This window comes from Epinephelus fuscoguttatus, linkage group LG13, assembly GCF_011397635.1.
Source record: "Epinephelus fuscoguttatus linkage group LG13, E.fuscoguttatus.final_Chr_v1".
In the NCBI taxonomy this organism is placed as follows: domain Eukaryota; kingdom Metazoa; phylum Chordata; class Actinopteri; order Perciformes; family Serranidae; genus Epinephelus; species Epinephelus fuscoguttatus.
The window spans coordinates 14,958,024-14,970,561 of record NC_064764.1 but is presented as its reverse complement, the minus strand read 5'-3'; the positions used below and the strand labels follow the sequence as shown (position 1 = coordinate 14,970,561).

At 39.9% G+C, this 12,538-nt stretch overlaps 2 protein-coding genes across 2 annotated transcripts in view; one reads left to right on the top strand and one right to left on the bottom strand.

Annotated features, from left to right (window-relative positions):
- asic4a (acid-sensing (proton-gated) ion channel family member 4a) overlaps nt 1-12,538 on the bottom strand; it is a 128,091-nt gene that overhangs the window by 6,067 nt on the left and 109,486 nt on the right. The window contains exons 5-6 of the mRNA XM_049594102.1: nt 8,519-8,572; nt 1,193-1,346 (exon numbers count right to left, since the gene is read on the bottom strand). Coding sequence (XP_049450059.1) covers nt 1,193-1,346; nt 8,519-8,572 — 208 coding nt within the window. The remainder of the gene's footprint in view (nt 1-1,192; nt 1,347-8,518; nt 8,573-12,538) is intronic.
- Nucleotides 1-12,538, top strand: part of LOC125899663 (translationally-controlled tumor protein homolog) — a 589,762-nt gene that overhangs the window by 520,436 nt on the left and 56,788 nt on the right. The window lies entirely within an intron of this gene.

The following is a 12,538-nucleotide window of genomic DNA, read 5'->3' as shown; positions in this document are numbered from 1 at the left end:
TGATCAAATTCTTCATCGATCGTCGATTAATCATTACCATCCCAAGTGTAGATCTCCACTAGGTGTGTCTGTGGGTGGGGAAGGGGGAGTGCAGAACAGGCTGTGTGTCCAGCATGTACACATGACAGTAGTGGAACATAATAAAAAGATGATGGCAAAGATAATAGAAGCAGGAATTGATTCATGTAAGGTGCCTAACTTTAGTGGATAACAAATATTGGGTATGGAACTAATCTGCCAGTGGTCTACTCCAAAATGAGACCAAACTACTCTATAAATGTGTCTATAAATGTGCCCAACCAATTCCTGCAAATGGCTTTTACATTGTGATTTTGTTGTTCACTGCCCAAGCTATATTGCAGTTACTTATACAAGGAAAAAAACAGGGATAATGAAGCTATTATAAACATATTAATATTATTTTAAAACTACAATTTTGAATTTCACACTGAGCTTTAGTAGTGGGTTTTTTCCCCCTGGGGGTTGCACCATAAAAAAGTCCATGGGGTCTTTAAAGTAAGACTAATTCATCCCAAATTTTCATGGCAATCTTTTTATTATTGTATATTTAATGTCACTACAATGTGATCATCTGATGTTTTTATGTATGTGCAGAAATTTTACCCTAGGTGCTGCTGGAGGAAAAGAAAGGAAGTCACCTAACACCTTATTATTATTCTGTGGTGACCATGAAAATCAAACACAAACATCTCTTCATCACGTGGAGCCAGACAGGTCGTATGTGTCATCAAAACCATGAAATAATTCAGCAGACTCTATCCATCTAATGGGGTATCTATTAAAAATTATGGTAATCTGACTTGTTGTCGTAATGATATGTTTTTTGTGTTTGACAGACCAGGATAAACTAAAAGAAGAGTACAGCTCAAAATCTTATGACACAGTATAATAGATATATATTCAATATCCAGATTAAACATGTAATGCATGAACTTGGTGCCTCACAATCAACTTGTTATTACCAGACCTTCTAATTCAGACCTTCAACATCTACTATTCGCCTAAAGACAAAATGTAAACTGACGCTTGTATGAAAACACAACTGATGTCTGTTTTCATTTATGGTTGTGTGTTATTTATCACACACTGAAGGTCATAGTTTATGGCCCTTTTTATTGAGCACCACATCACTGCCCATATGTGAGTTTAGTCTCGAAGGTTCCCACCGTACCTGATGTAGTCCTCTGACTTGTCGTATTTCCTGGAGAGATAGCGAGCAGAGCCCTTGCTGGGGATTTTGACCATGGAGAGCTCTTTACCGTAGCGGGTGAGATTACAGGGTGTCTCGCATGGACAGGTATCCCCACTGTTCTTCTGTAGCTGTGCTGCAACATAATGGAAACAGTGGTTTAACAGCTACAGACTGGTTCAGGCAAACACTCCAGCAGGGAAACATACAAGATACTGTACAGAATCTAGAATCTAAAGGCAAAAACAAGCTGCAACAAAGGAAATGTGTGAAGGGAGGAAAGCAGGGGTTGTTTTTTTTTCCCTTGAGTGCAGCAGAACAGGCTGTAAACACAAGATTTACAAATTAACACCTCATAAAGTTGAATGGCTACATTAGTAGTATTACCATCAATTAGGAGCTGTGTTGGCAAAAGTAAGTTCAATATTCACGTTTCTTTTAGCTCTGTTTTGGTCCCCAACACCTCTTGTGACAAATGTCTAAATGCTCCACTATGTTCACCAGCTAATCATTAACTAACAACAACAGCTGCTTGCTTGGCGGCAACGAGGCTGACAAAATCGTTGCGAATGAACCTAAACAGTAAGACCAAAACAATTCCCTAACAATTAGCTAAAAGACACTAAAATACTCCGTAGTGTTGAGGGAAATGGCAGAGGTGATGATATCTGTGGGTTTGTTGCTGTGAGTTACCCCTTTCACATTTCACATAATAATTTGATCTATTGTTAAAATAAAAATACCGATTGGTGCAGCTTTAAAGACGTCTACTGTCATATTTTCTTGTATAACCACAGAAATAATGGGCCTATGTTTCTGATTGGTTGGCAGGCATCCATCCATTAAAACTGTAAAACATATCAGGACACTTAAATTACAGTTCAAGTCCACTTGTAAATCTATGCACATTGTACATTAGACAACAGGTAACCATAGCAACAGCACTTACAACAACACAAATACCTTGCAGTATAAACCAGCTGAAAGGCTAAAATGTGTATTTTTAGTGAGAAGGAGCAGTCGGCTCTCAGCATCATTAAATTATATTACTTCCATGCCCAGAAAATTACTAGTAGTTAGCATTTCTCCCTGATGTATGGGTAATTTTGAGGATGAACAAATTCATTGCAGCCTTTGAATGAAGAATTAACAGTTTGATAAATCATTTAATGGATAAAATGTGCAACAAAATGTCAGTTCACACCATTTTTTATAGACTTTTTTTTTTTAGCAGTGGTCTCTACCATATTAGAAACAGATCACATGATATTACAAGAGTGATTTCGCTCTGGATGTATACACAAAATGTGTTAGGCTAACCGTGTTATTTAATAGACAACAACTGTGGCAGCAGTAATTCAGTTACACTATTTGTTCTGAGAATAAATGATGGAGTACAGTCAGTGACACTAAAGGCTCTGCCAAACATACAGGTAGACTTACACCCAATTAACTTGCAGGGATGAATTGTTCACGTATTAAAAAATACATTTTCAAAAGCTCACCTTTTAAACAACACTATGTATGAGATACGCAGCTTACAGTGGGTGACAGTAAAAAGAGCGACAAAGTCAGCATAGGGAGGAGGTTGGAGCGGACGGATGGGTCAAACAAATGCTGGGTCCCAATAGAGTGCTGCAGGAATCAGTCCTAAAACCCAGACATGAGTTAGCATTTTAGCTCCTGGTGTCTCTTGTCTTGAGTCAGTGGGTTTTAATGGGTTTTTGGCTGTCTGAAATAAGGTTAAGAGACTTTGATGTTTTGTTCTACAACACAAAACACATCAGTAAATACCCCACCCCCGCAGTACCTCAAACGATAATTTTCAAGCCTTTATATAGTTCATTTATGGCCTAACATTATTTTTTTACTTCAAGATTTTTCATTATATATATCATTAATAACAGTATACTTTATTAGGTTCACCTGTTGAACTGCTCGTTTACACAAATAGCTAATCAGCCAGTCTCCCCCCTTCACGCTCATCTGTCCTATCAATTAAAGGCTTAAAAATGCCCAAAAAATATCTTGGGAAAAAAAAAAAAGAATGGGGAAGGAAGGTAATTTAAGTGACTTTGAACGTGGTCCATGTGGCTGGTCTAAGCATTTCAGAAACTGCTGATCTACTGGGATTTTCACACACAACCATCTTGAGAGTTTAGAGAGGATGGTCCGACAAAGAGAAAATATCCAGTGAGCAGCAGTTCTCTGGGTGAAAATGCTAGAAGATTGGAGGTCTGATGAGTCTCGATTTCTGCTGCGACATTCAGATGGTAGGGTCAGAATTTGGCATAAACAACATGAAAGCATGGATCCATCCTGGCTTGTATAAGTGGTTCAGGCTGCTGCTGGTGGTGTAATGGTGTGGGGGACATTTTCTTAATGTATTTTCTAAAGACCTGTGCATTTTTTTTTAGATTTTATTGGTGAGAGAACTCCTGAGGCTTCTGTAGAAAAACCAGATCCCATCTCAGGTGACTGCTGAAGACATGATCAACTTCCTTCTGCAGGAAATCAAAAATACTCTGACAGAACAGTGAGTTACTGAGACACATACAAACGCTCTACCATTACATCTCCAACTCTCCTCATGCAGCACTAATATTACTCTGACAGTGTTAAGAGTAAAAGGAAAAATAAAACTTCTTATTTCTGTCTGAAGCCTCTGGGAGTTTGAACTGGAGGATTTTGATGAGGAGGATGTCAAACCTTCGCTGATGCTTGTAAGACAAGAGTCCTGGGAATACTTACACTAGATTATTACATTCTGCTAATTTTAACCTCTAAAGCTGCATGTCAATGTCAAAACTGCACTTTATGCCTAATTCCTTGTTTCAGGTGTGGGCAGTAAATGTCAGCAACAAAATGAGGGATGTTGAGTTTAAAACCCAGATGCTCCTCAAATCCCCAGAGGCCTTACCTCCGAACTTTCAGTAGGCTATATTTGACACATATTTATTACCGGTTACACTGCAGTCATTTTAATATCTCTTTGATATTCCAAAGTGCTTTAAAAATTATTTTAATTACTGTAACCTACAGACATCCTAAAGTTCTCACCATGGCCAAACACTACATCAGGATCCTGTGACAGAAACAGATAGAGGCTCCCAGCCCCACACTTCTCAGTCCAAAAAAGGTGGTGTTTCAAGTTTGTTCCCAGAGTCCTGCAGGGCATCTGGGTGCTTCATCCTTGTCCCCTCTTAAACATGTCCTCCCAGAGACTTAGCAAAATGGGGTTACAAAGGCTGTTTTGGACCAAGTCCTTAACACTCTTGCCACTGTGGAACATCAGGCCACCTTCTCCCGCTCAGTCAGGGACAACATGGTCCAGTCTGGCATGACAAAGATCCGACAGATGCAGCCACATGAGGTCTTGGTGAACAGGATCAAGAGTTTTACGCCAGTGCTGCTGAGTGAGATTGTTGATTGTTGCAGTGGTAGGGTTAGTGGGGTGTTTCAGCCCGAGATCCCTAAAGTGTTTATCTGACAAGCACTACTGAACCTGCTGCTAACACTCCACTCCAGGGTCATTTAGACCTGGCTGTAAGTGATGAGCCGCCAACTGCCAATCAAGAGATAAATTCTACTGTAGTGACAACTCCACCAGCCTCTCCGACACCCCTGCTGACCCTCCATCTATTACTGATGTTGAGGCCAGGGAGGATGTAGACGACAAACCCTGCCTGGAGAATGACCATGAATCTACCAAAGTGGCTCCTGCTTCTCTGAAATCCCCTGCTGAACCTCCATCTTTTACTGATGTTGAGGCAGAGGAGGACATAATCAACAGAGCCTGCCTTGAGAATGACCCAGAAGCCACCACAGTGGTTCTAGGCTCTCCAACCCTTCATTTGTTGATGACATTGATTCCAGGGGGGAAGAAAATGATGAACCCTGCATGGAGAATTATCCAAATCCCACCAGGGAACCAGCCTCTGTAGTGCCTCCTGCTCCCCCGGCTCCACTGACCCATCTTGATGAACCTGTCATAGTTTTTGCAGTGCAGGATGGCTTGACCACCAGCTTGGCTGAAACAAAGCAGCTTATCCAGTCAAGTGACAAGTTCTCCACCAGCTCCTCCGACATCTCCTACTGAACTTCACGTTACTGGTGTCCAGGACAGGGAGGACACCAAGCCTGGAGGAGGGCCCAAAAACTACCAGAGAAGCGGCCTCTGCTCCTCCAGCTTCATCACCTCCTCTTGAACCTGTGGTCATCGTTACAGTGCACCCAGAGGTCAGAGAGAAGAGAGCGCAGGGCTTCTTCAGCAGGCTCTTTCATTCAGTGTGCTGCTGTTTTGTAGCCAGTGACTCAGGGTAATTCTATTAAAATATTAAATGCATTTGAAACAAACATAATAAATAATTCATATTTTAAAGTGAGTGGATTATGGTAATTTGCAAAATTGTTTAAATGCTTTAGTCTTTAAAATATGAATGCAGATATTATTTGGAATATTTGTTCAATTTACAGTTTAATGCTCAAGTGTAAATGAAACATTTTATATTATAATCTCAGGTTTTTATTATTGTTCCTCTTCTTGAACACCATCTGCTTACTGCAAATCCACAAGTAAGGATACAGGATATCATTTCGACTGCAAAACTATGATTCAATCTTCTCCCATAATACTACCCGTAATAAGTTAGCAATATTATATTACCCCAAAACAGACTGTGTCTTAAAGAGAAGTGTGTCAAGAGGACTTATTCAGAGCCTGTACTTTGGAAAATGCAGTAATATCACAAAGCAAAAATACACAATATTCAAACTTTCCTTAAAGTGTTATCACCAAAATACAATCATCCAAACTATAATGGAAAAATCCCACTGGGCTTTTCTGTCGAGGTAACCAGGGTGATGTTTCTGGGTTAGCCCACAAAATAAACGCCATCCTATTTGTGTTCCTCCATACTTTACTTGGTACTTTGAGGGCATAAGTGTGTTAACACTGACATGTATGGCAAATTAAGTGCACTATTAATACCCGGATGGTGTACTCATAATGGTCAAAAAATTGAGTGCGAAACGCTGGATACATTTTTTATTAGGCTCATTTGAGATGAGCCAGACCTGACTGGCACACACTGCACGTCGGTTTGATTTGTGTCCGACTTCATCCTGACGTTGCACTTGCAAGACCCAAGGCATGATGGGAAATGCCTGGCTCTCATCTGACCAAACAGCTGATTGGTTTAAATGTTGACTCAATAAGATGCGTTTAATATAAATCAAATTTTTTGTTGAATGGGAGAGAGTTTGATTTTATTTGTCTGATTAGAAGGTTTATTCTGTTAACAGAAAACATGTTGTGTGACTGATGGGGATGTTGAGTAGTCAGAGACTAAATACATTCATCATAAACTATAGGCTGTGGCATATTAACATTGGACTGTTTTAATCATTGAAGTATTTAGCAACACAAAGACTTGTGGTCAGTGGGAAGAGATTCTGAATACAACATCTGTGCAGATGTGAAACTCTGACTCTATCTGACTGATCTTTGATGAAAGCTATTGTCTTGAGTTGTTTTCCTCTGAAAACATTAACCTAATAGACAATTTATTTAGCCTCTGTAGTTGTGGGGACAGGTCTGCACTGCAGCAGCGAACTGATCTGATGCTGATTTACATGAGAATTCATGTAAAATGGAGGTTGAACCATGAACATAAATTACTGATCACCTTGAAAGCATTTTAATAGGCTACTCTGTCATAATGAAAACAATTGGAGACTGAGAATAAACTGATACATGAGTCTGATAACATTTGTAATAAATCAGCATTAGATCTGACAGGATGTGAGTGGTCCTTTGACTTCCTGTATGGACTGAAGGCTGATGGAAACTGTCGGGAAACTGTCCAACAACACCACAGCTTTTTATCACTGCCTCCTGCTGCAGCTGCCTGATCTCATCCACTTTAAGGCACAGTTCATCTCGAGAACAAGCCTATTCTCAACAGTCGCCATCTTGGCCGGGTTGCGGAAGGGAAGCGACCACCAAACTTGTGAAAATGGCGGCTGAGGAAACTGCAGTGGTTGTGGTTGCTCCGGAGAGCATGCAAATAAGCTGGGAGGTATTTTGGCAGGCAATGATCACAGTCAAATGTTGGCGGTAATGCTCCATCTGGTTGCAATTTGTCTTTAAAGAGACGAACAAGAAGTGGCCAAATGCTGTGATTGTCATCTCTGGTGAGTGCACAACTGTGGCGTTCGATTTGAAACAACACTACCATATAGAAATGAGAGTAGTGTACACAGTGCAGTACATGGAAGTGTACTCATGGAAGCATCCGAACTGGGACACAGCAAAACACAAGCTGCTGTTTGTGTCCTTTATTAAACCAACAGTAAACACTGAGTTGTTTGAACATACATTCGTTACATACTTTACGTCATGTTGTCACGTTATGTTATGCAAGCTCAGTTACGTACTAACATAAATATTTTAACCCAAACCATGATTGTTTTCCTAAACCCACTAATTTGTGTGGTCGTATGGGTTGGGCGAGAGTAAATAGCTCTTCTCAATCTCTCATCAAATTCTTAATGCATTCAGTTCAGACAAAAACAGCGAGGAACACTGAAAGCAGTAATTATAAATTGATGATTTATTTATTTCATAAATCTAACAATAAGGTTATGTGTATGCAGGAGCACGATGGCATATATTCTTTGTCTGATATGCGAACAAAACAACCTTAGAATATAAATATATAAATGATATTCTAATTTATTACCTTTCATGGAGGCTGAATGTATTCACACTATTTGATTCAGGAATATGACCCAGATGAATATGGCCCACTCTCGTGAGATATATCTAAGATTTCATTCAACCATATTTTAAAAAGGGCTTGAATTCAGCAAAGAGAGAGATAATTAAATTTCTGGCTTATTTGGCTGAGAAATGATAATTGTACTTATATGTCTGCCATGACCATGAACAATTTCTTTTTTTCTACAACCGTGATGCCTTTGAGACCAAGCCACCTTTGTTCAGTCTCGATGTCTGCTGGAGGAGAGTGAGGTCGGAGTTGCAGCGAAGGGTGGGGAGGTGCAGATATGCAGGAATGGAGAGTTGGTTTAATATTAACAGTTCAACAATGGAGGCAGCACAGCCATCAAGCTCTAAAGTGACTAAATCACAATGAGGAAAAGTAATTTCAAAATATCAAGTCTACCTCCAGGTATTTGTATTACAGAGAAAAAAAAATCCTTATCATATTTACAGAGTGTGTTTCCATTTCCCTTTGGGGGAATCTATTGTAATGAGAAAAGAAATGAAGGAAGATTGTCTCTTACCGAGTGCTTTGTCAACACAGTTGATTTTACTGGGAGGGCAGATATCTGCAGTTCCTGGAGAGGAGAACAGAAAATGAGTCTGATCAATCAGAAACAAAATGATCAGTGACCCGTGTCTGCTGCAATGAGCAACCGTGGCTGTGAACAACACTCCACAGCATATTAGTCATTTTCAAATGAGGGCAGGCACACAAAGGACAACTTCCATCCATAGAGCATGGTCCGTCTTGGACGTCTGTCCTTGATTGCACTGAGAAATGGAACATGCTGTCTTCACCCATAACGCATATTTAGAAAGTCTTTAAAAACCAATCAATGAGTCACTTCCTCGCAGACGAACAAATCGCCTGGGCCATTAATGACAGGTATTCATCAGCAGCACAATTAATTGGCAGGAGTGTGTGTGTGTGTGTGTGTGTGTGTGAAATGTTCATGGGGTTAATGTTTTGTGGAAGTCTCCTTCCCAATCACTCAGAAATGTTAATTAATACACAGTGAAATAATGTCTGATGATATGAAGAGAGTCCATTCACACATTCAGTTGCTTCTGAACCAAGTTATTCTGTCATAGACATAACCTGCAATGATCTGACACAATATAAACTATTATTAAACATCACTGATTGAAGAAAAAAAATAACTTTAAATCATCCTATGTATTTTATTTTTAGGAATTTTGAGCGTGGAGACAAAAGCTGTGCCGTGTCTCTGTATGCTGTCCACACTCTACGAACAAGAACAACTTAAAAGCCTTTTTCTGGTGGTCATCCAAATATAGAAATAGGACGACATACTAAAATATTAATCTTGAACCAAAGAATCCAGGAAAACACAGTTTTGCTTCTACGCCTCTCAGTTCAGGAGTCATGAGCAAAAAATATAAAATGCTTTACAAAACAGCAACCTCAGAAACTGATCACCAGTTTGGCCAAATTTTAGAAATCCATGAAGTTGTTTTTGTGGTATCCTGCCAACAAACAAAGATGCATAAATATGCCACAAAATACGTAATGAAGGCAACAAATAGAACAATATGAAAACAACATAAACAACAATGTAATTCAGTGTCTCAAAAGGACAAGAAACATAAATACACAAACCACAGAAAGACAATTCAACGAGTACAAAAGACAAAAGACTGAAAAACTAGAAGCAGCAGACTGGAAACAAATGGATTATGTAAACGCACGCTGATGACAATTTTCTGTCACGTTAAACAGACTGTAAACAGTTGCTGGATTATGTAAGCGAGTATGAGAAAGAAATGGATTACAAACATCAGTGCCATTCTCTTAAAGGCAAATTATTAAAGTGAATAAAAATTTGAGCAACACAAATCTGGAGCAGCAAACTGTAAATTGCAGCTGTGGCTTCAGAGGACTGCAGGAGGAAGAAAAAAAAGTGGATACTGTAAATTGTGTAAGGCGCAGCACTCCTGCGTTTCATTGATACAGCACCGTGTTGTCACATTGAGGCTGTAAAAAGATTTTCAATTCACAGGCTGGCCTCATGCTCCCTTGGCGAGCTTTTGAACCAATCGCACCTTGGAAGCTTATGAAGGAATTTCAGCAAACTTAATATGCAACAATAAATTTGACTCTCTATTGATAAGTGCAGTGAACCAATGTGAGGCTCCCGCTACCTGATAGAGGCCCTCTTTTAATGCCGGACTGGGCAAATGGCCTGGAAAAGCTTCCACATTTATTACATCTGATATAATAAATATCATATCTGATGTAATACATCATCATGGAAGCAAAGTGGTTCTGCTGCTCTCTGAAGACCTCTGCTCTGTGAACAGCCCTCACTATCTATTAATTTAAAAATTTCCCACTCAATAGCTCTTTTTCTTAGTTGAGACTGATTAGTGAGACGGAGGGCTTTTATAGGTTTGAACCTGAAGCCTTGGGTGGGCATACGATGGGTCTGAGACTTGGCAAAACAGGGGTAACTAAAGTCAAAGCAGTGAGATGTTCCCATGTAGATAGCGGGATATTGGAGTCAAAAGCCACCTCAGCCAGTTTCCCCCTAAATGTGAGCTCATGGCTTATTGCAACACAATCACGATCCTGCAGCGAGGCAGGTACTGTCACCCCGCAGCACACACAAACTGATTAGAAACGTGTCCGCTTCGCAGCCTGTCGAGATCAAATGATTAGCTGCGATTTCTCTCCACAGATCAGACCACCGCCACTTTGGTGCGGCCATTACAGCCTGCGAATGGAAGTTTGAGATGTGTGACTGACATGTAAATTTGAACCTGAGAACGGCAGCGTTTATATTCATCAGCCTGGCATCAGTTCAGTTACAGCAGTGTGGGGTTAAATCAGTATCAAAACTTGTTCCTGCCTCAAATGTCTCATACTGTGTTGTTTATTCACATCAATAAATTTCCTCATATTGTCAAGAGTGCTAAACAAGGCTGCGAATGTCAGCTGCACTGTGTGGATGTGGGAGCCAAAGTGATTCCTGCATATATTGTGACTTTCTAAATGCGACAACTTCAAACATGCCCACTTACAGTATCAGACACATCAGCCAACAAACAGTTCGCATCCAGTGACTCAGCTCTTTGACTTCATGCACCCTGGCTATGGTGACGCACACACTGACGATGTCTCAGCGTCTTAGTTTGTGTTTGCTGGACTCACGTGTCAGAGAAGAGAAACTGCTTAAGTGGTGGAGCAACAGTGACGGGTATCTAGCTGACACACCTTTGTGACGTGTCTTTTATGTGCTGTCTGATTATCAATCTGCTCTGCTTATGTCATCACCTTTTCAACTGTCGATTTATCTTGATATATTTGTTTGTCACCACTTTATAAATTTATGTACTGTGCAGCATTTCAGGTTCATTCTTGTGTTTTAGGTTTCTACTCTACTCTACTTTCTGTGCTGGAACAACTATATTCACCTTCAGTATGAGACACTCCATTTTAGCACCTGTCTCTTTAAGCCCCTCCCCCCAAAATAAGCCCTGTTTTGAGTCTGGTGCAGGGGACAGCCCGTAGGTCCTGTTCTGAACACCTAAGGGACCTACTGACAACATATGGATGGAGGAGATCACTGATGTATTCAGGCGCCTGACCGTGAATCCTGAACATGATGGGAAGCCAGTGTAAGGAAACTAAAATGGGAGTGATTTGGGTCGACCTGTTTGACCTGGTTAACAGCCGAGCAGCAGCGTCCTGTATTATGTGAAGATGATTCATAGATTTGTTTAGACAGGTAAAAAGAGAGTTACAGTAGTCCAGTCTGGAAGACACAAAAGCATGGATTATCATCTCTAGTTCAGGTCAAGACACAACAGACCTGAGCTTTGCAGTATTATATTCACTTGCAATATAGTAAGTACAGGTCAGTGATTTAAAACGATGATCATGAATGAGTGTAATGGATTACGACAACGCTTTCTACCTAACGCCTAAATATTCACAACTGAACATGTTCCAGCAGGAATATGATCCGAAATTGAGGCAAACTCAACAGCTTTCTCCGATGTTAGCATGTAGCTGCATGTAGCAGTGTGGGCTATGTAATGTTAGGACTTGCAGTAGCGTGCCTGGAGCACATGACCATATAAGAAATATCAACACAAGCTGACATCATCTTGAAGCCAAAAAAAACATGACAACAGATTATTCAGTACAGTCAGAAGTCTGAGGTTTTTGCTCACAGGGATTACTTCATAGGGATCACAGGGATTAGTTCATATGTTTACCTTATTATTTAAATCTTTGTCCATGTATAACATGAACATCTCACATTGTAATTTTAAGGCATTTTGTGTTTCAGTCTTAATACAAATGAGACTGAAGTAAACCTGCCCATCCATGCAATCTGATATCTTGTGTACTAAACCTTAATAGATTCTGAGTTATTTTTATTTATTTTTTTTTTTTTTACAGATATCAAAGACTATAATAACTGATATCAGTATGCAAGGCCCAATTGATTTTTTTATCTTAAATTTGGGGGGGGGAAATGATTAAAAAAATAAGAAAACACTGTGTGAATTAG